Source organism: Oncorhynchus kisutch, linkage group LG26 (assembly GCF_002021735.2).
Source record: "Oncorhynchus kisutch isolate 150728-3 linkage group LG26, Okis_V2, whole genome shotgun sequence".
Classification (NCBI taxonomy): Eukaryota; Metazoa; Chordata; class Actinopteri; order Salmoniformes; family Salmonidae; genus Oncorhynchus; species Oncorhynchus kisutch.
In genome coordinates, this window is record NC_034199.2 from 30,034,590 (window position 1) to 30,062,415 (window position 27,826).

The window sequence follows — 27,826 nt, forward strand, 5'->3', positions numbered from 1 at the left end:
TGCTTTGCTTTATCTTAGCCAGGTTGCAGTTGTAAATGAGAGCTTGTTCTCAACTGGCCTACCTGGTTAAATAAAGGTGAAAAAATAAAAATGTATTAATTAATAAACAGAATATTCCTCATTTAAATTCATATGGGTTAAATGGAATAGTAACTGAAAATCTGGACACTGACTCTAGGCCTATAACCACTCACATGTAGTGTAATATAATATTAACACCTACTGAATTATGCATTTCTTGCAGTAAAATGATACAATACATGTTAGTTTTGTCTTGGGAACAGGAGGGGAGAAATATTTATTTCAGCATCTCTTGAGAAAATTTGAATGTGTTGTTATGACATTGTTCTGCAACCAGACAGTATTTCAAACACATGAACACATAAATACAAACACCAATAGTTCCACTGTTTTGGAGTTATTGCGTTTTCTCCCTGGTTCCTAAACCAAACAGACAACTATACCGGTGTTAACTACATTAATAATGCATTCATGCTATCTATATAAGACATTATTCTGGTGAGCACTACAATATTTAGTCATGACAGACGAGAAGCTGCATGGATCTAACTATAGTTGACAAACAAATGACCAACCAAATCTCAGAAATTATAGGCACAAACTTGTCTAAATTAGGGGTGAAAGTAGCTAGTAGGCTATACGGTCCAGTACGGAGTATCAGCAAAATAAACTATCATGGTGGATTGAATTGCACTGGTAGCCTACTTTTTAAAGTGATTTCTTTGACAATCAGATGAAAACATAATCACACAACACCAATGATATGTGATATTGAGTCTGTGCAGACCGTGGAAAACAGTAAAAGGAAGAGGATGTTTACATGCCACAGATTACCGTCTAAGATCAGCATATCCCAGGCATCTTATACGGGATTCTCATAACCGGGATAGAAGCTTTTTCAGGTTATTGTAAACGGAATATGACGTTTATATGCATCAACTCAAAAACAGAATACTTGAGTATCCCGAATAATAACAGGATATTGGTGTGCATGTAAATGTCGTCAGTGTTAAAATGACGTAGGCCTATTTGGTAATCGTAAAACAACTGAAAAATATTTTTAAGAGTGCTTTCTAAAAGATCTACTTCATTATGATTAGGCATGCTAATTACTTATTCAAATGACCTACAAAAAAACGAACATCAAATAAAACCTTGACTGAGTGCTTAACTTAAATCCATGAATCAACTATCAATAAATACAGATTCAATCAATCCACGTCTATAAAAATAATAGCCCGTCATCCTTCTCGGGAACCTACTTCAGAACCACTTAGACAGCCATTTCACAGCCATTCCTCCTACTTTGGGAAGTATTCCTGGAAGGAACAAGGCAGCTGCAGTCCCAACAGTATCCAGAGCTGTGCTCATAAATGAGGGTTTTTTCTCTTCCTCTTGTGCCTTCGCACCCTTAAGGGTATCTATCTCTCTTTGCATTTGGTGTGCTCTGTCATCAAACCCTTGCCGGAGAAGGTCATTCTGCTCCTGAAATTACAAGGTTTGTTTTTACACATCACGGACTGTGTCATTAAAACAAAACACATACACACAGTCAATCTTACCGCTAGAGTTACTGTAGTTTTAAAGTGTACTTCTCAATGTTTGTGTTTTTTTTATTCCTACCTTGAGTCTGGCCTGTAGAACTCTATCATGCTCTGCTATGGCATTTCTACTGTCTCTCTCCATCCTCTCCATCAGCTGGTTCACATTCTCCTCATACGTCCTCTGCTGGTCCGCTCTCAACCTCTCCTGGACAACCAGCTGCTCCTCCATGGCTCGATTCTCCCGCTCAGATGCCTCCCTTTTCACTTGCTCCACTGCAGAGAAAGGTAGACAGAGTATGTGTGCGAGATAGAGTGAAATAAATATCAAAGAGAACGAGAGGTAAGCCTCCATTTGGTGGTCATTAGAATGTTGTTGCCAGGTCATGGAGTGCATATTCATGGTGACCTATATCACCTTCTGCTCTCTGCTCAGCTTCAGTGAGAGACTGGTCTGCTGACAGGATGGCCTCACCAATGCTGGCCTTCCTTCCCAAGTACTCATTCAGTACCTCTTCAGCCTGGAACCACCACACATAATACTTCACTTTAAACATCACATCAGTGCATTCATAACTCCTTTGACCAGCATCCACAAAACATCATAATTACATAATATCCTAAAATAGCACCACCTTCCCAATATACCTTCACTCCCCTGCCTCCCTCAGATCTGTATTCGCTGGTGGCCAGTTTCAGGTCGTTGCAGTACTCTTTGTATCCTCCAGGGGTCATGTAGGAGCCATCCCTTATTTTCTCCTCCAGGGGGGCAAAGATGCATTGGATTTTGGACTCGCATGCCTTCTGGGACTCCTTGTAGTTCCTCTCACAGATCTTCTCATACTCCTCTTGAAGCACTTTCTATTTTTGTGTTTGAGAGGTTGGTTCAGAATGTACCAGAACAAACCAGAATGTTTTGGTTCAGTTGAGGTAATAAATGGTGAATAATCTGTCAATGTGCCCTTGAGTAAGGCACTTAACCCTAATTGCTGCTGTAAGTCGCTCTGGATAAATCAAATCAAATCAAATGTATTTATATAGCCCTTCGTACATCAGCTGATATCTCAAAGTGCTGTACAGAAACCCAGCCTAAAACCCCAAACAGCAAGCAATGCAGGTGTAGAAGCACGGTGTCTGCTAAAGGACTAAAATGTACATGTAAATGTAGCATAAAGGGGTAGCTCACCCAAATGACAGATTATCCTCATCTTGTTAAATACATGCATCACTGAATTGAATATTGAATATAGAATCTACATTCCCATACCATGAGCTCCAACTGGTACTTCTGGTCCTCGTCTTTGAAGGAGTTGTTGATGAATATGGCCACAGCCTCCTTCTCCATGACAGCATGCACTTCAGACAGCTCCTCTTGGGTCTCTGTGGGGTAGGCTACCCAGTCAGCCATGCCCTTCTGGTAGTGGGCCCTGGCCCTCTCGATGGCACTGGAGTTCTCAATTTGGGCCAGCGCCAACACAGCATTGTCCAGGCAGGGGATCTGCCCGCTCCGGATGGCAGACACATACGTTTCTGCCAGGTTTCCCAGCACTGCAGGAGAGGGCAGGAAATCAGCATATCTGGTAGATGTGGTAGTGATGGTGGTAGTACTGTGGTGGTCAGTGGTGCTTGTATAGAAGTAAAGTAAGTAGTAGAATTAGTAGTAATTTAAGTACTAATGGTGTTGTTAGTTGTACTGGTCATGGTACTTGTAGTAATCGTAATTATAATAATAGAGGAAGTGGTAATATTAGCAACAGAGGTTTAGTTGTATTATCAAACATCATGACCCACTTTCATAACTGCTTTCCATCCTCAATATCAGTGTTGTAATACTCACGTCTGCCGGTAACTTTCAGGCCCTGTTTCAGGGTCTTGGTCTTGGCCTCATTGAAGACGTGGTCACAGAACTCCTTGGCTTGCTCCACAAAGGCAGGCTCCAGGTCAGCGTCGGTCAGCTCCTCCATACGTCTCATTTTGTCTCCGCTGGCTGGCCTCTCAAACACAAAGCACCAGCGAGGAGAGAAATAGTTCCGCAGGCAGCTACGAGGCAGATTATATGCCTGATCTTTCTTACTATGACCTTTGTAAATGAAAGGAAAAGTACATCAATCATTAATTAATTAATTGTTTAACCGTGATATTTTTATATCCAATGTGTCTTTTATAAAAGCATTGTCAACATTGGTAAATTCTATCTAACCATAGTTTATATTCAGAGATTAAGTTAGCTGTGCTAGCTGGTGGTCACCTGTTCTCAGTTTAAGAGCGTTCTCCAGGTACTCATTGGCTGTGATGGGTCTCCCATCAACCTCCAGGGTCAGGGTGAAATCTCTGACTGTCCACACAAAGGAAGGAAAGTAACGCAGGTACTCTGAAGATTCCTCCCCGTCTCGCTGGTTGGACTTCACCTTGATGTGCTCTGTCAGTTCTGTCACATAGCTATAGCAGGTGGTGTTGAGGACAAAATGAACCCAGATATACTAACATACAATATAGTGCTGAGTGATTAGTGCTTTTTGAGGTCAGTTCGGTTGTTGGGGATGAAATGAACCCAGACATACAACACTACACTATATTTCTTTATAGGCCTGCTGAAGGATACTGTAGTTTCTCCAGGGCGTTGTTGTCGATGGTTCCCATGCTGTTGTACACCAGAGTACTGCTGAGCAGGACAGCCAGGGAAAAGATCCAGTTGTCATTCTTCTCATCACCCTGCAGACACAACAGAAGGAACACATTGGTACTCTGTTCATACTAGAGTGAAATTAAGTCAGTAACTAAATGTCTACTCCATACACCGTTTTATGGGCTCCCTACCTAAATAAAGGTCAAAGCTGGAATCCTTAATTGAAACATTAACCAAGCCACACCCTGCCTCAGTTTTGGTTAAAAAAAGCTAACAAAAAAACAGCTGAGGGATGGGCCTGAAGAAATGTAACCACTGAAATTCATAGAGCTATGGGTGCAATGACTCACTATCCGTGACATCATAATTGTAGTTAACCATGATGTTAAACAGTGTTTAATTACATTTACAAACATTGGAGTAAAATAAGCTTATAACTAAGCTCATGGGTCATTATTTATTTGTTATACTCTTTAGAATCAATTGGTATATATCATATAAGTCAGACATTACATACAGATGATGACATCAGCTATCAGTACTAGACACAGTTCATTGAGATAACATGTTATTTTACCCATAGTAATGTTATATTCTGTCATCTAAACAATCTGAGCCATAAAAGGTTTTTGACAGAGAGTGAACTTTGACCTCCCACCTTCTCCACATCCCCCAGCCCCTCTGTATCCAGCAGCACCAGGGTGTGGTCTCTTTTTTCAGGGTGAGGCACACACCACATCCAGATGCCCTTAGTTTTGGACTGGATAGTGGCTCCCAGGGCAAAACCTTGAGGACAGAGGATAAAAACGGTTCTTAGGATGGAATCTGTAAAGAGGCAGCAGGATGTAAAGTGTTAACTCAAGGCTGCTGGTTTTCAGATGAACCTTTTTGTCTAGTTATACTGTATATCATACTGACAGACTGAAAGTGAAACTAGCAGCCAGTGCAAAACGGCACCCTGATCTACACAACCCACCTAGAACAAATGTGGTCGGAACAAAATGTTTTTTTGATGTTTGCTCTGCTGTCTGGTTGTACGTTATGGTGTAAAACAAAGAGAAACTGTAGTTTCCACAATGCAATAACAGGATGTGTCGAATTTCCAATTTTGGAGAGAAAAAAACATCAAAGCATAATGTGTTCAGAACAGGACAAATCTGTACTTTGGTGCAGCAAATCTGTCTCTAACTCTGAATGACAAATGCAGTACATAAGTTAACACTTTCTGTTTCACATTTCTATTACCCTATCTTTATGAGAAATAATTATCTTATACATAATCATTCCTTATCCATATAACAGTGTTGAGGTCATGCATATTGTTATGTACATTGAACAAAAATACATGAAACAATTTCAAAGTTTTTACTGAGTTACAGTCCAAAGAAGGAAATCAGGAAATATAACATAAAAAATAGGGGGGTGGATCAGAAAACCCGTCAGTATCTGATGTGACCATCATTTGCCTCATGCAGCGTGACATATCTCCTTCGCATAGACTTGATCAGGCTGTTGATTGTGGTCTGAGGAATGTTGTCCCACTCCTCTTCAATGGCTGTGCGAAGTTAATGGATATTGGTGGGAACTGGAACACGATGTCGAACACGTCGGTCCAGAGCATCCCAATAATTCTCAATGAGTGACATGTCTGGTGACTATGCAGAACTGGGACATTTTCAGGAGTTGTGTACAGATCCTTGAGTAAGCAGAACTGGGACATTTTCAGGAGTTGTGTACAGATCCTTGAGTAAGCAGAACTGGGACATTTTCAGGAGTTGTGTACAGATCCTTGAGTAAGCAGAACTGGGACATTTTCAGGAGTTGTGTACAGATCCTTGCGACATGGGGCCGTGCATTATAATGTGGAAACATGAGGTGATGGTTGCGGATGAATGGCACTACAATGGGCCTCAGGATCTCGTCACGGTATCGTTGTCAGTAGCTAATGCCTGGCCATTACCATAATGCCATTGAAGGTGAGCATTTGCCCACTGAAGTCGGTTAAGACATCGAACTGCAGTCAGGACAAGATCATGGCGAGGACGACGAGCACGCAGATGAGCTTCCTTGAGACGGTTTCTGACCGTTTGTGCAGAAAATCTTCGGTTGAGCAAATCCACAGTTTCATCTGCTGCCCGGGTGGCTGGTTTCAGACGATCCCGCTGGTGAAGAAGCCAAATATATAAACTCAGCAAAAAAAGAAATGTCCTCTCACTGTCAACTGCATTTATTTTCAGCAAACTTAACATGTGTAAATATTTGTATGAATTTAACAAAATTCAACAACTTAGACATAAACTGAACAAGTTCCAGAGACATGTGACTTACATAAATATAATAATGTGTCCCTGAACAAAGGGGGGGTCAAAATCAAAAGTAACAGTCAGTATCAGGTGTGGCCACCAGCTGCATTAAGTACTGCAGTGCATCTCCTCCTCTTGGACTCTACCAGATTTGCCAGTTATTTCTGTGAGATGTTACCCCACTCTTCCACCAAGGCACCTGCAAGTTCCCGGACATTTCTTGGGGGAATGGCCCTAGCCCTCACCCTCTGATCCAACAGGTCCAAGACGTGCTCAATGGGATTGAGATCCGGGCTCTTCGCTGGCCATGGCAGAATACTGACATTCCTGTCTTGCAGGAAATCACGCACAGAACGAGCAGTATGGCTGGTGGCATTGTCATGCTGGAGGGTCATGCCAGGATGAGCCTGCAGGAGGGAGGAGGATATCTTCCCTGTAACACACAGTGTTGATATTGCCTGCAATGACAACAAGCTAAGTCCGATGATGCTGTGACACACCGCCCCAGACCATGACGGACCCTCCACACCCAAATCGATCCCGCTCCAGAGTACAGGCCTCGGTGTAACGCTCATTCCTTCGACTATAAACACAAATCCGACCATCACCCCTGGTGAGACAAAACCGCGAACCGCACTTTTTGCCAGTCCTGGCTGGACTGCGACGGTGGGTTTGTGCCCATAGGCGTCATTGTTGCCGGTGATGTCTGGTGGGACTTGCCTAAAAACAGGCCTACAAGCGCTCAGTCCAGCCTCTCTCAGCCTATTGCGGACAGTCTGAGCACTGATGGAGGGATTGTGCGTTCCTGGTGTAACTTGGGAAGTTGTTGTTGCCATCCTATACCTGTGCCGCAGGCGTGATGTTCGGATGTACCGATCCTGTGCAGGGGTTGTTACACGTGGTCTGCCACTGTGAGGACAATCAGCTATCCGTCCTGTCTCCCTGTAGCACTGTCTTCGGAGTCTCACAGTATGGACATTGCAATTTATTGCCCTGGCCACATCTGCAGTCCTCATGCCTCCTTGCAGCATTCCTAAGGCACGTTCACAGAGATGAGCAGGGACCCTGGGCATCTTTCTTTTTGTGTTTTTCAGAGTCAGTAGAAAGGCCTCTTTAGTGTCCTAAGTTTTCATAACTGTGACCTTAATTGCCTACCGTCTGTAAGCTGTTAATGTCTTAATGACCGTTCCACAGGTGCATGTTCATGAATTGTTCATGGTTCATTGAACAAGCATATGAAACAGTGTTTAAACCCTTTACAATGAAGATCTGTGAAGTTATTTGGATTTTTATGAATTATCTTTGAAGGACAGGGTCCTGAAAAAGGGACGTTTCTTTTTTTGCTGAGTTTAGGTCCTGGACTGGCATGGTTATGCGTAGTCTGTGTTGTGAGGTCGGTTGGATGTACTGTCAAAATGACGTTGGAGGTGGCTTATGGTAGAGAAGTTAACATTCAATTCTCTGGCAACAGCTCGGGTGGACAATCTTGAAGTCAGCATGCCAATTGCACTTTCCCACAAAACTTGAGACATCTGTGGTATTGTGTTGTGAGACAGAACCGAACATTTTAGAGTGGCTTTTTATTGTCCCCAGCACAAGGTGCACCGGTGTAATGATCATGCAGTTTAATCAGCTTCTTGATATGCCACACCTGTCAGGTGGATGGATTATCGTGGCAAAGGAGAAATACTCACTAACAGGGATGTAAGCAAATTTGTGCACAGCATTTCAGAGAAATAAGCTTTTTGTGTATGTAGAAATTGTCTAGGATCTTTTATTATAGGCTCATGAAATGTGATCGGAACATAGATCAAAAAAATGCTTTAGTAGATGTGCTTACCTTTCCTCTCCCCAGCCAGCTTGTTCATGAGGTAGGACTTGCCAGTGCGGTACAGACCGACCACCGACACCACTACCACATGCTGGTCAATCTGGTCCAGGATGTCCAGTGCACTGCGGACCACACGCAGCTTCCCATCATTGTCGTTCTCTATCAGACATACTGGTTCCTTCATGGATACTGTCTGGCCTGCCATGATGCTGTCCTATAGAAACACTGGCAAGGACACGTATAATGACTTTTGATTGAGCAGGACACTGTGTGTGTGTGTGTGTGCGATTGTGTGTGTACAGTACCAGTAAAATGTTTGGACATACCTACTCATTCAAGGGTTTTTCTTTATTTTTCCTATTTTCTACATTGTATAATAATAGTGAAGACATCAACACTTTGAAATAACACACATGGAATGACATCAACACCAAAAAAGTGTTAAACAATTTATTTATTTTATATTTGAGGCAGTTAACCCACCGTTCCTAGGCCGTCATTGGTTACGACCCACCGTCATTTTGGTCCTCCAATAATCGGTATCGGTGTTGAAAAATCATAAGCGGTCAACCTCTAGTAGAGAGGTGAACATTCAATTCCCAACATCCACTAAAGCATTGGGGTCGTAACCAAAAGGTTGCTGGACTGAGCTGACAAGGTTCAAATCTGTTGTTCTGCCCCTGAACAAGGCAGTTACCCACTGTTCCCCGGTAGACCATAATTGGAAAGGAGAACGTGTTCTTAACTGACTTGCCCAGTTAAATAAAGGTTACATTTAAACATATACACTGCTCAAAAATATAAAGGGAACACTTAAACAACACAATGTAACTCCAAGTCAATCACACTTCTGTGAAATCAAACTGTCCACTTAGGAAGTAACACTGATTGACAATAAATTTCACATGCTGTTGTGCAAATGGAATAGACAACAGGTGGAAATTATAGGCAATTAGCAAGACACCCCCAATAAAGGAGTTGTTCTGCAGGTGGTGACCACAGACCACTTCTCAGTTCCTATGCTTCCTGGCTGATGTTTTGGTCACTTTTGAATGCTGGCGGTGCTTTCACTCTAGTGGTAGCATGAGACAGAGTCTACAACACACACAAGTGGCTCAGGTAGTGCAACTCATCCAGGATGGTACATCAATGCGAGCTGTGGCAAGAAGGTTTGCTGTGTCTGTCAGCGTAGTGTCCAGAGCACGGAGGCGCTACCAGGAGACAGGCCAGTACACCAGGAGACGTGGAGGAGGCCGTAGGAGGGCAACAACCCAGCAGCAGGACCGCTACCTCCGCCTTTGTACAAGGAGGAGCAGGAGGAGCACTGCCAGAGCCCTGTAAAATGACCTCCAGCAGGCTACAAATGTGCATGTGTCTGCTCAAACGGTCAGAAACAGACTCCAGGAGGGTGGTATGAGGGCCCGACGTCCACAGGTGGGGGTTGCGCTTACTGCCCAACACCATGCAGGACGTTTGGCATTTGCCAGAGAACACCAAGATTGGAAAATTTGCCACTGGCGCCCTGTGCTCTTCACAGATGAAAGCAGGTTCACACTGAGCACATGTGACAGACGTGACAGAGTCTGGAGACGCCGTGGAAAACGTTCTGCTGCCTGCAACATCCTCCAGCATGACCGGTTTGGCGGTGGGTCAGTCATGGTTTGGTGTGGCATCTCTTTGGGGGGCCGCACAGCCCTCCATGTGCTCGCCAGAGGTAGCCTGACTGCCATTGGGTACCGAGATGAGATCCTCAGACCCCTTGTGAGATCATATGCTGGTGCGGTTGGCCCTGGGTTCCTCCTAATGCAAGACAATACTAGACCTCATGTGGCTGGAGTGTGTCAGCAGTTCCTGCAAGAGGAAGGCATTGATGCTATGGACTGGCCCGCCCGTTCCCCAGACCTGAATCCAATTGAGCACATCTGGGACATAATGTCTCGCTCCATCCACCAATGCCACTTTGCACCACAGACTGTCCAGGAGTTGGCGGATGCTTTAGTCCAGGTCTGGGAGGAGATCCCTCAGGAAACCATCCGCCACCTCATCAGGAGCATTCCCAGGCGTTGTAGGGAGGTTTTACAGGCACGTGGAGGCCACACACACTACTGAGCCTCATTTTGACTTGTTTTAAGGACAAAGTTGGATCAGCCTGTAGTGTGCTTTTCCACTTAAATTTTGAGTGTGACTCCAAATCCAGACCTCCATGGGTTGATACATTTGATTTCCATTGATCATTTTTGTGTGATTTTGTTGTCAGCACATTCAACTATGTAAAGAAAAATGTTTTTAATAAGAATATTCCATTAATTCAGATCTAGGATGTGTTATTTTAGTGTTCCCTTTATTTTTTTGAGCAGTGTATATTTATTATACCATGTAGAAAATAGCTAAATTAAAGAAAAACCTTGGAATGAGTAGGTGTGTCCAAACTCTTATTTATATATATATATATATATATATATTTTTTTTTTTTTTTTAAATACACAGTCTGAAGGTGTGATGGGTCATTGTCCTGTTAGAAAACAAATTATTGATAGTCCCGCTAAGTGCAAAGCAGATGGGATGGTGTATCGCTGCAGAATGCTGTGGTAGCCATGCTGGTTATTGTGCCTTGGAATTCTAAATAAATCACTGACAGTGTTACCAGCAAAGCACCCCCACACCATCACTCCTCCTCCTCCATGCTTCACGGTGGGACCTACACATGTGGAGATTGTCTGTTCACCTACTCTGCGTCTCACAAAGACACAGCGGTTGGAACAAAAAATCGCACATTTGGACTCATCAGACCAAATTACAGATTTCCACCAGACTAATGTCCATTGCTCGTGTTTCTTGGCTCAAGCAAGTCTCTTCTTCTTATTGGTGTCCTTTAGTAGTGGTTTCTTTGCAGCAATTCGACCATGAAGCCCAGATTCACGCAGTCTCCTCTGAACAGTTGATGTTGAGATGTGTCTGTCACTTGATTTCTGTGAAACATTTATTTAGGCTACAATTTCAGAGGCTGGTAACTCCAATGAATTTATCATCTTTAGCAGAGGTAACTCTGGGTCTTCCTTTCCTGTGGCGGTCCTCATGAGAGCCAGTTTCATCATAGCGCTTGATGGTTTTTGAGACTGCACTTGAAGAAAATGTAAAAGTTCTTGAAATGTTCCATACTGACTGACCTTTATGTCTTAATGTAATGATGGACTGTCATTTCTCTTTGCTTATTTGAGCTGTTCTTGCCATAATATGGAATTAGTATTTTTACCAAATAGTGCTATATTCTGCATACCACCCCAACCTTGTCACAACACAACTGATTGGCTCAAATGCATTAAGGAAAGAAATTCCACAAATTAACTTTTAACAAGGCACACCTGTTTATTGAAATGCATTCCAGGTGACTACCTCATGAAGCTGGTTGAGAGAATGCCAAGACTGCAAAGCTGTCGTCAAGGCAAAGGGTGGCTACTTTGAAGAATCTCAAATATAAAATATATTTAGATTTGTTTAACACTTTTTTGGTTACTACATGATTCCATATGTGTTATTTTATTGTTTTGATGTCTTCACTATTATTATACCATGTAGAAAATAGTAAAATTAAAGAAAAACCTTGGAATGAGTAGGTGTGTCCAAACTCTTAACTGGTACTGTATGTGTGTCATAAAAATAATAACAGCAGACAACATGAAAAGTACGTTCAAATTCAAAGACATGAGAGGAGTCTTCCACTCTCTGATTCGTTGAGGCTACTCCATGAATAGTTCTGAATGTGCTTGGATGTACAGGCGTGGTTATCCAATCAATTAATTGACCGCAAATGTTTTGTTGTAAAAAATATTTTTTTCACCAGCCAACATTAAACAAGTCATTTTGCAAATCAATAGCTATATATCACATAGTAAAAAAGCCCACATTTAGAAGTGAAAGAGAGTTTAGGCTTACCTCGGCAACACTGTACCGTACAGTGAGGTTGTTGTTCAGTCTGTTGTCCGCGTTTGCACGGCAAAAGAGATCGGTTGTGATATTGAAACTGAAACTCTTAACTCTTACGTTAACAGTTAAGCTTCCGGGAAAGCACGAAGTCCACGAAGTCTTTCACTTTCTGTATCTGCAGACAAATAGGTACCACTAGTTACTACAGCCACAACGTCGTAGACCTAGCCTATTTCTATAATTTCCATTCTTAAAATGTGATTTTAAACCTAACCTTGACACTGCTAACATTATGTCTACCCCTAACCTTAAATTAAGACCAAAAAGCTATTTGTTTTGTTTTCATTCATTTTTATGATTACAGACCATTGACTTTGTGGCTGTGGTAACTAGTTGAAACCCCCTTGAAATAGATCCTCGAGATTGCGACATCCTCTGCAATTATACAGTTGGTTTGGAGCAGGCTTTTGGAGAGGTCGTTTATGTGAGTAGGCTACTATCGACTAATGCTTTTCCATAGCAGGAAAACAGTTACATGTTTGAAGACACATTTCGTAATGAAATTGAAGCTAAAATTGGACAATATTTTAACTTCACTTTTAATGTTGTATGCATATGGCTCAGCTGTTAAATTATGCAGATCTTAATAATATTTTTTACATAACTGTCGCAGTAGTCCTAGTCTATATAATATTCACATAATTCATCTGAACTATATTTAATTCATAATTGTATTATAGATTGAATATTTCTGGGAGCTGTAGGCTAATCATCCTGTGAAGCCACTTGACCATGGATTCCCCAATGTGCCTGGTCGAAAACGCAGACGGCGAGCTTCATGTAGTTCCTGGTGCCATCAAGTACCTGATGGGACTGAACCAGCAAGTCGTAGTGGTGGCGGTGGTCGGGCTGTACCGCACCGGCAAGTCCTCCCTCATGAACAAGCTGGCTGGAAAGAGAAAATAGTGAGACAGAGACTGACTAATGCTGAGAGACATATCTGAATTCACAAACTGGTTTGGGTTTAATCTGTGCCTCAATAGACAATTCCACATTTTGTGCATCTGTACATTTATTTCAGAAGAAAAAGTCTATTCAATTTTTTTAGTCTGAAAACGGTCTTTGAGATATTGATTTAGGTTTTGCCCTGGGAGCCACCATCCAGTCCAAAACTAAGGGAATCTGGATGTGGTGTGTGCCTCACCCTGAAAAAAGACACCACACCCTGGTGCTGCTGGATACAGAGGGGCTGGGGGACGTGGAGAAGGTGAGAGGTCAAAGTTCAGTCTCTTTACAATTCACATTAGTAATCCAGCACAGTGAACAAATATCGAAATACACAAGCACTACATGACCAAAAGTATGTAGCCACCTGTTCGTCTAACATCTCATTCCAAAATCATGGGCAAACTGGGCCTTCCCCAAACTGTTAGAATTGTTTAGATTGTCATTGTATGCTGTAGCGTTAAGATTTCCCTTCACTGGAATTAAGGGGCCTAGCCCAAATGATAAAATACAGCACCAGACCATTCCTACTCCTCCACCAAACTCTACAGTTGGCACAATGCATTTGTGAAGGTAGCGTTCTCCTGGCATCCACCAAACCCAGATTCGTCCGTCGGACTGCCAGATGGTAAAACGTGACTCATTCCTCCAGAGAATGTGTTTCCAATGCTGCAGAGTCCAATGGCAGCAATCTTTACACCCCTCCAGCCGACGCTTGGCATTGCACATGGTGATCTTAGGCTTTTGTGCTACTGCTTGGCCATGGAAACCCATTTCATGAAGCTCCCAATGAACAGTACTTGTGCTGACGTTGCTTCCAGAGGCAGTTTGGAACTCGGTAGTGAGTGTTGCAACCGAGGACAGACGTTTTTATGCGCTACGAGCGTCAGCCCTCAGCGGTCCCGTTCTGTGAGCTTGTGTGGCCTACCACTTCACAGCTGAGCCGTTGTGTTGTTGCTCCTAAACATTTCCACTCCACAATAACAGCACTAACAGTTCACCGGAGCAGCCCTAGCAGAGCAGAAATTAGATGAACTGACTTGTTGGAAAGGTGGCATCCTATGATGGTGCCACATTGAAAGTCACTGAGCTCTTCAGTAAGGCCAATCTCTTGCCATAGTTTGTCTATGGAGATTGCATGGCTTGGTGCTCGATTTTATACACATGTCAGCAACAGGTTTGATTAAATAGCCGATCCCACTAATTTGAAGGGGTGTCCACATACTTTTGTATATATAGTGTATTTGAAATGATTTAATTTCATTTAGCCGTATCACCAGTAGGCATGTTGCTGTTGTCATACTTGTTTCAGGGAGATTCTAAGAATGATGCCTGGATCTTCTCCTTGGCCATTCTGTTAAGCAGTACTCTGGTCTACAATAGTCGAGGGACCATTGACAATCAAGCCGTGGAGAACCTCCAGTATCCTTTAAACCAATATCTATTTCCCCATGGAAAACCTCCCCTGTTTCCTCTCCTGTTGACTTTAACAGGTGTACATATCACATGGTTAGGGGATATTTCCCCCAACCGGGCCATTTCTTGGAACTCCCTCTCATATTGAAAGTGAAAGTGCTGTACATTTGTATATCTATTGGATGCTGAACAAAATGTCCTTATAGACCCGGAGCATTTTATTGTGTTACTGATAGCGTTAATTACGTGTTTGCAGAATGTTCAACACACTGTACTTTGTTGGATCAATTCCCTTAGGGGTTACTCAGTGCATGTGGACACAGTCCATTCAATAAGGACCTGAAACAGCTCATATGCTATAACTGTTGTATAGCAAGTCCTTGTACAACTGTAGCAGGCACATGTCAATGCAGACGCACATGATTTTTAAAACTTTGGTAGCTTTTATCATTCAATCCTTAACCGGCCCTAAAGATATGTGAGTGAGCTGACAGAGCGGATCAAGGTGAAGTCTTCCAGTGCAGCTTCATCCTCTCACGATGACGAGGAAGGAGGGGACGCCCAGTTTGTGCAGTTCTTTCCGAATTTTGTGTGGGCCGTCAGAGATTTCACTCTACTACTCGAGATCAACGGCAGAAACGTCACCGAAGATGAGTATCTGGAGCATTCCCTGGAACTCAGAAAAGGTGACATTAGCACTAGCCACCACCCCAATGATCAACTGTGTACAATGTCTCTACATAGAATAGTGCACCATTAACAATTACACAGTTGGAATAATCATTATCTCACAAAGAGCATAAGGGTTGTGAAACAAGATGATTTATATTGGCTCTGCCTGTCAAAATGACCTATTATAAAATCATTCCTATGAAAATGTAATGTAGGATTACACTCATAATCAAACAGACACATAAACCAAATGATTTTATCCAGTTGGTTTATTGGACATAAGGTATTCTGCCTCATGTTAATTTAAGCATATCTCTGTATATGCTTGTCTGTTAATGACTGTGTGTTTGGATGGTGAACTCTAAGGGCCGGAACCCCAGACACAGATTAGGCCTCTAGACGAGATTCTCCACTGAACACACGTTTGTGTGCAGGACAAGGCCTAGTCTGTGTCTGGGAAACCAGCCCTAAAAATAGATTAATGTCAACTGTAATGGTGAATGCTGACTATCATTCAGGTGGGGGTAAAAAGAACCTGATGTACAACCTCCCACGAGAGTGCATCCGGAACTACTTCCCCTCGCGCAAGTGCTTTGTATTCCCCACTCCTACAACTCCTGCCAACATGCCCCATCTGGATTCCATGGACGAGGCTGATCTCTGTGGAAGCTTCCGAAAGGTTTCAGACACTTTCTGCTGCTTTATTTTCCAGGAGAGCCGTACAAAAACTGTCAAAGGGGGACACAAAGTAACCGGGAGAAGTAAGTCAAATATCAGCAGATTTTGCACATATGCATTGAATGTAGCCTATGTTATTGTACCACCAAATGTATACACTTATATTTTTCTTCCCGCCTCTATCTGATTGCAGTGCTCGGCCACTTGGTTAAAACCTATGTGGAGACCATAGCCAAAGGCTCTGTGCCCTGTCTGGAGAATGCGGTGCTGGCCATGGCTCAAATTGAGAACCAGGCTGCTGTGGATGAGGGCCAGGCGGTATACCAGAGCGGCATGGAGGAGGTGAAGGCCTTATTCCCTGTGGCCATGGGTCATATTTCAGCTCATCACCTCCGCTCAGACCACCAGGCCACGCAGGCTTTCATGAAACGATCCTTCAAAGACGAAAATGGGGATTTCTTGAAAGCGTTGGCGGTAAGGGTCATCATTTCAGATCTGTGCCTGGTACAAACACTGCCTTAGTTCTTAACTCTGTCAAGGACCACTTTTTACAAATGCTTCCCTAAAACAGTCTTGACTCCTGCAGGTGGCCATTGCAAAGCAGTACGCTGACCTTCTCATCCAGAACGAGGATGCCTCAGAGAAGAAGTGTGCGGCCCTTCTGGAGAAGCTGTCTGCTCCGATGGCCCAGAAGATTAAGGAGGGGATCTATGCCACACCTGGAGGATATGAGCTTTACTGCAGTCACCATGACAACATGGTGGCACAGTACCGGGCCGAGCCTGATAAAGGAGTTAGGGTAAGAATCCTTGCTAGGGCATATTAAACACTGGAGCTGTTCTCATCTTTCAGGCCAATCCACTTAGTTTCAATTTCGTAGATGGATTGCTGTTTCTATCAACCTCTTATGATTTGCTTCCATGTTAGCTTCCATCTGCAGCATCATACCAGAAACCGATTGCCATCAACCAATGATAAAACATGTTGCCTTTGGGGGTGTTTTCTACAGGCTGAGGAGATTCTTGAGCAGTTCCTGAGGGAGAAGACTCTAGAGAAGAATTCCATTCTGCAAGCTGACAAAAAATTGACCGAAAATGAGAAAAAGATCCACGGTAAGTCCAAATTATAGCATCGGGATTTTATTATCTGGTTGCATTCAGTTTTCTGGTTGTAGTGACTTCTCACAATAAATTGGTGATAATCTTGCACGAAGTCAACATAGATCTGGGATGTTTGAAAGAGTAATCTAAAAGTTATGGCCTACTCCAGAACATGGAAAAGATCAGGGGCTGTCTGTTGACTCCATATGAGAGAGAACATGAGTAATCCAGAAGCTAGAGTGTTTTCCTACCTCAACTCTTCCTTTGGACCATACAGAGGAGAAGGAGAGATCAGCTGTGCTGGAGCAGGAGAAGAAGGCTGCTGAAGAGAAACGGTTGGAGATGGAGCGCACCATGGAGGACGATCGCAGAAGCAAAGATGAGAAGTTGAAGCAGATGGAAGAGAAGATGAAGGAGGATTTGAAGCAACAGGAACGGGACTTCCACAGGGCCTTGGAGTGCAAGATGCAGGAGCAGAAGGATCTGCTGGAGAATGGCCACAAGGAGAAGGCTGACTTAATGAGACAGGATAGAGGAGTTCAAACCTGAGAAAGAAGGAGGTGGTTTCCTTGAGTCTACAGTCATGCCTGTTCTTCGACTTGGATTGGACGCTGCCAACATTTTATTTCAATATAAGCTCATGAAGGTAGCTTTTATGAAGTAAAAACATTATATTTGGGAGATAATCTCCTTTTCAAATAACTGAAAGTGAGAGGTTGTAATCTGAATAAAGGAAAGAAGGCCATTCTTGAACATAGGGTGAGTGTCACGTTCTGACCTTTATTTCCTTTGTTTTGTATTTATTTAGTATGGTCAGGGCGTGAGTTGGGTGGGCAGTCTATGTTTGTTTTTCTATGATTTGGGTATTTCTATGTTTCGGCCTAGTATGGTTCTCAATCAGAGGCAGGTGTCATTAGTTGTCTCTGATTGAGAATCATACTTAGGTAGCCTGGGTTGCACTGTTTGTTTGTGGGTGATTGCCTATGTTGTAGCTTCACGGTCGTCATTTGTTTATTGTTATATATACAGTGTCAGTACTTTCGGTATTAAAGATTTACCATGGACACTTACGACGCCGCATTTTGGTCCGATCATACTCGCCTTTCCTCTTCAGATGAAGAGGAGGACGACCGTGACAGTGAGACATTCTTCCTAATTTGCAAGATAAAGAGGCCCGTTTAATTTTGTCTGGCTTGCGGTTCCAAATAAAATATATATTTTTCTGAAATAATAAGAAATACTTTTCGCTAGGTGTAGGCAAGACCATAAGCAAATAGGTAAACTGGGACCTTATCTACAGTTGCTTTATTTTTTAATAATATATACACTTGATCTTTCTTGAATAAGTTCCTCCATTTCTTTTTGTTTTTCCTCTACATCATTCTGAGCCTCCATTGTAGAGTTTTTATCCTTTTGTTCTGTTAGACCTTTGTGGTGATTAATTTCTGTATTATCAAATGAGGAGGGACAAACTTATCACACAAGTCAGAGTTATACTTAAACTGAATATTTATTAGTGAGAAAAATACCAAGGTTTTTTATAGCCAAGATACACCCCTTTCAACCTACATGACAAACAACAGATACAGTGCCTTGCGAAAGTATTCGGCCCCCTTGAACTTTGCGACCTTTTGCCACATTTCAGGCTTCAAACATAAAGATATAAAACTGTATTTTTTTGTGAAGAATCAACAACAAGTGGGACACAATCATGAAGTGGAACGACATTTATTGGATATTTAAAACTTTTTTAACAAATCAAAAACTGAAAAATTGAGCGTGCAAAATTATTCAGCCCCCTTAAGTTAATACTTTGTAGCGCCACCTTTTGCTGCGATTACAGCTGTAAGTCGCTTGGGGTATGTCTCTATCAGTTTTGCACATCGAGAGACTGACATTTTTTCCCATTCCTCCTTGCAAAACAGCTCGAGCTCAGTGAGGTTGGATGGAGAGTATTTGTGAACAGCAGTTTTCAGTTCTTTCCACAGATTCTCGATTGGATTCAGGTCTGGACTTTGACTTGGCCATTCTAACACCTGGATATGTTAATATTTGAACCATTTCATTGTAGATTTTGCTTTATGTTTTGGATCATTGTCTTGTTGGAAGACAAATCTCCGTCCCAGTCTCAGGTCTTTTGCAGACTCCATCAGGTTTTCTTCCAGAATGGTTCTGTATTTGGCTCCATCCATCTTCCCATCAATTTGAACCATCTTCCCTGTCCCTGCTGAAGAAAAGCAGGCCCAAGCCATGATGCTGAGTTTTTCCTAGCCACCGTGCTTCTACACCTGCATTGCTTGCTGTTTGGGGTTTTAGGCTGGGTTTCTGTACAGCACTTTGAGATATCAGCTGATGTACGAAGGGCTATATAAATAAATTTGATTTGATTTGATGCTGCCACCACCATGTTTGACAGTGGGGATGGTGTGTTCAGGGTGATGAGCTGTGTTGCTTTTACGCCAAACATAACGTTTTGCATTGTTGCCAAAAAGTTCAATTTTGGTTTCATCTGACCAGAGCACCTTCTTCCACATGTTTGGTGTGTCTCCCAGGTGGCTTGTGGCAAACTTTAAACGACACTTTTTGTGGATATCTTTAATAAATGGCTTTCTTCTTGCCACTCTTCCATAAAGGCCAGATTTGTGCAATATACAACTGATTGTTGTCCTATGGACAGAGTCTCCCACCTCAGCTGTAGATCTCTGCAGTTCATCCAGAGTGATCATGGGCCTCTTGGCTGCATCTCTGATCAGTCTTCTCCTTGTATGAGCTGAAAGTTTAGAGGGACGGCCAGGTCTTGGTAGATTTGCAGTGGTCTGATACTCCTTCCATTTCAATATTATCGCTTGCACAGTGCTCCTTGGGATGTTTAAAGCTTGGGAAATCTTTTTGTATCCAAATCCGGCTTTAAACTTCTTCACAACAGTATCTCGGACCTGCCTGGTGTGTTCCTTGTTCTTCATGATGCTCTCTGCGCTTTTAACGGGCCTTTGAGACTATCACAGTGCAGGTGCATTTATACGGAGACTTGATTACACACAGGTGGATTGTATTTATCATCATTAGTCATTTAGGTCAACATTGGATCATTCAGAGATCCTCACTGAACTTCTGGAGAGAGTTTGCTGCACTGAAAGTAAAGGGGCTGAATAATTTTGCACGCCCAATTTTTCCGTTTTTGATTTGTTAAAAAAGTTTGAAATATCCAATAAATGTCGTTCCACTTCATGATTATGTCCCACTCTTTGTTGATTCATCACAAAAAAATACTGTTTTATATCTTTATGTTTGAAGCCTGAAATATGGCAAAAGGTCGCAAAGTTCAAGGGGGCCGAATACTTTCGCAAGGCACTGTAGTTGGGTGGGCTATTTACAGATGGGCTATGTACAGGTGCAATGATCTGTAAGCTGCTCTGACAGCTCATGCCTAAAGTTAGTGAGGGAGATATGAGTCTCCAGCTTCAGTGATTTTTGCAATTTGTTACAGTCATTGGCACCAGAGAATTGGAATGAAACGCAGCCAAAGGAGGAGATGGCTTTGGGGGTTACCAGTGAAATATACCTGCTGGAGTGCGTGCTACGGGTGGGTGTTGTTATCGTGACCAGTGAGCTGAGATAAGGCGGGGCTTTACCTAGCAAAGACATAGATGACCTGGAGCCAGTGGTTTGGGCGACGAATATAAAGCGAGGGCAACCAACGAGAGCATACAGGTCACAGTGGTGGGTAGTATATGGGGCTTTGGTGACAAAACGGATGGCACTGTGATAGACTGAATCCAATTTGCTGAGTACAGTGTTGGAGGCTATTTTGTAAATGACATCACCAACGTCAAGGATCGGTAGAATAGTATGTTGGCAGCAGGAATGAAGGATGCTTTGTTGTTAAATAGGAAGCTGATTCTAGATTTAATGTTGGATTAGAGATGCTAAATGTGAGTCTGGAAGGAGAGTTTACAGTCTAACCAGAAACCTAGGTATTTGTAGTTGTCCACATATTCTAAGTCAGAACCGTCCAGAGTAGTGATGCTAGTCGGGCGGGCAGGTGCGGGCAGCAATCGGTTGAAGAGCATGCATTTAGTTTTACTTGCATTTAAGAGCAGTTGGAGGCCACGGAAGGAGAGTTGTATGGCATTGAAGCTCATCTGGAGGTTTGATAACACAGTATCCAAAGAAGGGCCAGAAGTATACAGAATGGGGTCGTCTGCGTCGAGGTGGATCAGAGAATCACCAGCAGCAAGAGCTACATCATTGATGTATACAGAGAAAAGAGTCATCCCAAGAATTTAACCCTGTGGTACCCCCATAGAGACTGCCAGAGGTCCGGACAACAGGCCCTCCAATTTGACACACTGAACTCTGTCTGAGAAGTAGTTGGTGAACCAGGCGAGGCAGTCATTTGAGAAACCAAGGCTGTTGAGTCTGCCGATAAGAATACGGTGATTGACAGAGTCGAAAGCCTTGGCCAGGTCAATGAATACACATTATTGTCTTTTATCAATGGCGGTTATGATATCATTTAGGACCTTGAGCGTGGCTGAGGTGCACCCATGACCCGCTTGGAAACCAGATTGCATAGCTGAGAAGGTACGGTGGGATTCGAAATGGTCAGTGATCTGTTGGTTAAAGGCACAGTCGACTTAGTGTTTGTTAACTTCTGACCCACTGGAATTGTGATAGTGAGTTATAATTAAATAATGTCTGTAAACAATTGTTGGAAAAATGACTTGTGTTATGCACAAAGTAGATGTCCCAACTGACTTGCTAAAACTATAGTTTGTTTACAAGAAGTTTGTGGAGAGGTTGAAAAACGAGTTTTAATGACTCCAACTTAAGTGTATGTAAACTTCCGACTTCAACTTTATCTTTATGTACCTACAAAATATTCTGTAGTTCAAAATAGTTGTAATCACACTGTAGCAAGCAGTACCTTTTGAACATGGGCCATTGTTAAACTCTGATGAAGACCTTTGTTGAAATGCGGTAAAATGTATATACACTGTTGAATCTAGTAAAACGTGATTTCTTCATCAATCAATCTAAAGTAGGCAACAAGAGCACATTCTAAAACAGAAGGTACAATGTCAAATAAAAGTTCTAAGGTGAGCGCTTGCTCAAAATTACACTGGGTGCCAGTATTTGCTCTATTGGTACTGACTTGTACTGTGCCTTCGGAAAGTATTCAGACCCTTTGACTTTTTCCACATTTTGTTACGTTACAGTTATATCACAGTCATAGCAAACCATTTCTGTAACTATTACTGGGAATGTTGGTGTAGTTAAGGATACATTGGTCTTCAAAATATCCTCTATTTGTAACAAGATAACTTGTGGATGTGTCTTTACCCATCTCTGGCTACAGCAAAGTGCATTACTGTAATTTTCACGGTAACTTACCAGTACCTTCTTATAATTTACAGGAAAATGTGGAGTAATGACACTACAATACTGTAAAATTAGCGTACTATACTGTACTATACTGTAAGAAAGGATATGCTACTATTGGTATTTTACTATAATTACATGGAATTAGTGCAAGCAGGTTGGCTGCTAGGTATTTGTATATTACAGCATATGTTTTTCTATTTTATATCACTTGCACTTTTAGAGGCCTAAACAAAGGCTTCTAAACTAGCAATGACTACAGGGTGAAATAGATCGAAAGGACATGGCTAGCCACTCAACCATAAAAGGTTTGAAACTTGCTGCCACTCTGATCTGTCCTATATGCACTGAACAAAAAAATTGGCGCCACATAAAACAATTTCAAAGATTTTACTGAATTACAGTTCATATAAGGAAATCAGTCAATTGTAATAAATTCATTAAGCCCTAATCTATGGATTTCACAGACTGGGAACACAGATATGCATCTGTTGGTCACAGATACCTTAAAAAAAAGGTAGGGGGTGTGGATAAAAAAAAACAGTCAGTATCTGGTGTGACCACCATTTGCCTCATGCAGCACGACACATCTCCTTTGCATAGAGTTGATCCTGTTGTTGATTGTAGCCTGTGGAATGTTTTCCCACTCCTCTTCAATGGCTGTGCGAAGTTGCTGGATATTGGCGGGAACTGGAACACACTGTTGTACATGCCGATCCAGAGCATCCCAAACATGCTCAATGGGTGATATGTCTGGAAGGTTTGCAGGCCATGGAAGACCTGGGAAATGTTCAGCTTCCAGGAATGGTGTACAGATCCTTGCGACATGGGGCCGTGCATTATAAAGCTAAACATAACGTGATGGCAGCGAATGAATGGCACGACAATAGGCCTCAGGATCTCGTCACGGTATCTCTGTGCATTCAAATTACCATAGATAAAATGCAATTGTGTTCATTGTCCGTAGGTTATGTCTGCCTATACCAGAAACCCACCATGGGGTTATAGCTGTGTGGGCGAGCACACAGCTATAACCCCAAAGGAGAAATGCTCACTTACCGAGATGTAAACAAATTTGTGCAAAATATTTGAGAGAAATAAGCTTTAGGTGCATATGGAACATTTCTGGGATCTTATATTTCAGCTCAAGAAACATTGGACCAACACTTTACATGTTGCTTTCATTCTTTTGTACAGTTTACATTTAATTGTTTCTGAATTTCTTCTTCTTTGGTAAAATGGCGGTCTGCAAACAAAAGTTACAGGTGCATGCCGCCACCTACTGTACAGGCTGTGTATTAGCCTTCTATTCTGTTGAATAACACTTTATGAACAAATTGCCCTACCGACTCACCCTACACCCATCAAAACCTCCTCCCTATTCCAATACTTTGGCCCTATCTGATCCTACACCAGGCCTGCAGCCTGGGAGTACGGGCACTATCATTCAAAACACCTTGCAACTTCTGCAGTAAAATCTCATACCCCAAGTACTTCTCTGCAGCTGCTACTACAACATCTATCCTCTGTGATTTATGTTCCATTCCTGCGGTACAACTGACAACCATGGCCATGAACGGCAAAAAACCTTACGTTATTCCTATAGCTCTCTATTGACCTCGACCTCCTCTTAGGATCCATCACCCTGGACCCATCTTCCTCTAATACTCTCTTCACTGCCTCAGCAAACAACACCTTCTACACTACTCTGATCCTGGCAACCTCAACCTGCCATTCTCTCACCTCTGATCTCCAGCACCATGGGTGATGAGTGGGTAGTAAAGACGCTCCATATTCTTACTTTGTTCTGGGAGTAGGACATAGTGTTCTCGAACGTCCCCTTCTCAGACTGCAGGTTGTCCACGCTCATCTTCTGGACCAGCGTGCTTCCTGGTGACAGTGTGATTTGGAGGAGAGGGGTGATTATCATCATGGATACCCTTTATTAGGCCCTTTATTTAATTCCCCAGAGTCAGATTACTCGTTGAGCTGATAAGAGCTATTGATAAGAGCTAGGTAAACAACTAATCCGTTGGATAAGGGAATTGTAAGTATAAATGACAATCTATTTTACCTTATGATGGCTGGAGACAAATGTGAAATGAGTCATATGAAGGCAAGCTGAAGCATATCAACATATCACGGTAGCCACTGTCACTTACCACAGACATTTATAACAGTGACATTGGTGTTCGTTTCCTTACATTTTGCATCATTCCATGACATTGTTAGTTTACCTTTCTTTACTTTGTCATGTTTGTATGGTTGTTCCTGAGCATTGCTAGCAATAGTGGATCATATTTGGCTAACGTATTACAAATTGGCCAATAATTTGGGACATGTAGCCTATTTGAATCATTATGGGACGCAGACCATACAGTAGCAGTTTAAACCTGGAGCACGGTTCACCACGACTGGACCGTTATCATCACAGTTCAATGATTAGTGAGGATTATTAGGGTAGATTTATAGGACTACTGTTCTATTCCGATTATAAACCTTTCTCCCATTCCAATATTTCATGGATTGAACTATTGAATATGGCAACTTTCAGTATTAATCAAATCACTGTATTTTTTATTTACCAATATATTTTGTGCGTAAAAGCTCTCCAAACCATTTTTTAAATGATTATTTATAAATACTTTTCTAACCTTAAATGATATACAAGATCAGAGTATGTTTTGTGAGTACCAATTTGTGTTGAAAAGGCAATGAATATGTGTACATTTCCTGAGTCTGAATCGGCCCTTGATGATTGACTTTATAAAGTGAGTCTGCAACTATGGGCACTTCCGTGTCCTCGGATTCATTTTGGGGATTTTATAAAAAATAAAGCAAATACAAATATTTGTATGTTAAGTTCACACTGGAATCACCTCATACTTTTTAAAATACCTATCAAATATTGTACCTACGTTCAGATGCATTTTATACCTCAATTTCACTATTTTGCCCTTGTTCCTGACTTTTAAGCTTCTACTATGTTTTTCTATGAAACTCTGGGGGCGGTATTTCATTTTTGGATAAAAAACGTTCAGTTTTAAATGGGATATTTTGTCATGACAAGATGCTCGTCTATGCATATAATTGACAGCTTTGGATAGAAAACACTCTAACACTCTTCCAAAGCTGCAAAGATATTGTCTGTGAGTGCAACAGAACTGATGTTACAGGCGAAACCCAGATAAAAATCCAATCAGGAAGTGCCCCATATTTTGAAAGCGCTGCATGCCAATGACTCCTTATATGGCTGTGAATGGGCTACGAATGAGCTTACGCTTTCTACGTATTCCCCAAGGTGTCTACAGCATTGTGACGTATTTTTACGCATTTATGTTGAAGAATAGCCGTAAGGGACAGCATTGAGCAAGTGATCACATGATGGCTCCCGCAGAAAATCTTGCGTAAAGTACAGAAGTAGCCATTATTCCAATCGCTTCTAATGAGAAACCAATTGTCCCGGTGGATATATTATTGAACAGATATGTGAAAAACACCTTGAGGATTGATTCTAAACAACGTTTGCCATGTTTCTGTCGTTATTATGGAGCTAATTTGGAAAAAAGTTAGGCGTGGTAGTGACCGCATTTTCCGGTCGATTTCTCAGCCAAACGTGAAGAACAAACGGAGCTATTTCGCCTACAAAAATAATATTTGGGGGAAAAAAGGAACATTTGCTATCTAACTGGGAGTCTTGTGAGTGAAAACATCCGAAGTTCTTCAAAGGTAAATGATTTAATTTGATTGCTTTTCTTATTTTCGTGAAAATGTTGCCTGCTGCTAGCAGGGCATAATGCTATGCTAGGCTATGATAAACTTACACAAATGCTTGTCTAGCGTTGGCTGTATGTGGCTGTATGTGACAAATAAAATTTGATTTGACAGTGTGATTAACAAAAGGCTAAGCTGTGTCTCAATATATTTCACTTGTGATTTTCATGAATAGAAAATTTTTCTAGGGATATTTATGTCCACTGCGTTATGCTAATTAGTTTCAGGCAATGATTACGCTCCCGGATCCGGGATGGGTAGTATCAAGATTATTAATAATTACACATTATATAATGTTATGTACAACAGAAAGAGTCAATTAAATAAAATCTATATCAATATTTATTGTGAGAATGCCCTTTATAATGTTTTTTTACACAAAATATACCTGGTGTCATTTCCACCACTGAGGACAAATTCCTCATTAGTAAAGTTTTTTCAAGAGAATGTTAATTTAGTTACCATGGAAACATATTGTGACACTGAAGCACATGGCTGCAGTGGACAGTTGTTCCAGATGTGATGTCCAGAAGTTGAAGAAAAATCGAGGTAAATGTTGCTTGTATAGAGAATATTTTTATTATATTTTAATATTAATATTTTAAACTGTAGAAATTTCATTTCCATCACAAACTTAAGTGTGGTGGAAATGACACAAATCCATTATCTTATTCGTTTTTACTTTACTTTTTTTACTTTAGGCTTATTTAATCAGGTTTTAAATTAATTGAATCTAGAAAATGCTCCAAGGTGTGCACAAGTTGAAAACTAAGTAGTATTTGTGTTTATTTTTAGAAGATGCCACATAAAACAGCACAGAGGTCACAGACATTTGAAACAAAATGAAAACGGATCCTATACGATACCAGGAACATCTGCAAAAAGATAGGGAGAGATACTGGAAGAAAAAAGAGAAGGGAGAAGTGAAATCTATCTCTGAGCTTACAAAGCGAGAACAAAGAAACAAGAGATGGCAATGGAAATGTAACCAACGGAATAGAAGACAGTTTTTAAAGAGAACAGTTGCAATGCAGACCTACCTATCAGGAAACACACCACCTCAGTCACCAGATAGATGACTTGCAGCCAGAACATGAGGCCAACATACCTGCCCCCAACTTACCTGCCCCTGATGCACACCCTGATACCCCTTCCTCATCGTCTGCAACATGAATGAGAAGTCGAATACTTGCTGGAAGGAAGAAGGTTGGAAGACGTCGCTCGAAAGCATACAGAGATCATTGTATGACAAATGTCAAACTTGATAATGCTTTACGGAAAGCTGAGAGATACAAAAAAAGGTATGATCGACTGAACAAAATGAAGAGACAAGATTCCCCAAAAACAAAGACAAAACAGCAAAAATGCCATCATTGCAGAGTTAAAACAAAAGTATAAAAAAATGTGCTGTGCCAAGGACAAACAAGTTACTTAAAAAATGCTCAGAGGCAACACCTGAGAAAGTATGGCCTGGTCAAAGCCGCAAACAGAGAATTTGGATTTTCAGCAAAAGCAATGAGGGCAAATGAAAACAGGCCATCAAGTCTTCAATA

At 41.8% G+C, this 27,826-nt stretch overlaps 1 protein-coding gene and 1 pseudogene across 1 annotated transcript; one reads left to right on the forward strand and one right to left on the reverse strand.

Annotated features, from left to right (window-relative positions):
• Nucleotides 1–267: 267 nt before the first annotated feature.
• LOC109870884 (guanylate-binding protein 1-like) lies at nt 268–12,448 on the reverse strand. The gene is made up of 11 exons (XM_020461569.2): nt 12,256–12,448; nt 8,332–8,547; nt 4,847–4,974; nt 4,165–4,274; nt 3,811–4,001; nt 3,400–3,642; nt 2,830–3,110; nt 2,211–2,423; nt 1,981–2,083; nt 1,645–1,838; nt 268–1,506 (listed from the first exon to the last, which is right to left on the reverse strand). Exons 2-11 carry the CDS (start codon nt 8,525–8,527, stop codon nt 1,285–1,287), a joined length of 1,881 nt encoding a protein of 626 aa, XP_020317158.1. The 5' UTR covers nt 8,528–8,547; nt 12,256–12,448; the 3' UTR covers nt 268–1,284.
• Nucleotides 12,449–12,625: 177 nt separating this feature from the next.
• Nucleotides 12,626–17,875, forward strand: LOC109870808 (guanylate-binding protein 1-like; annotated as a pseudogene).
• Nucleotides 17,876–27,826: the final 9,951 nt, after the last annotated feature.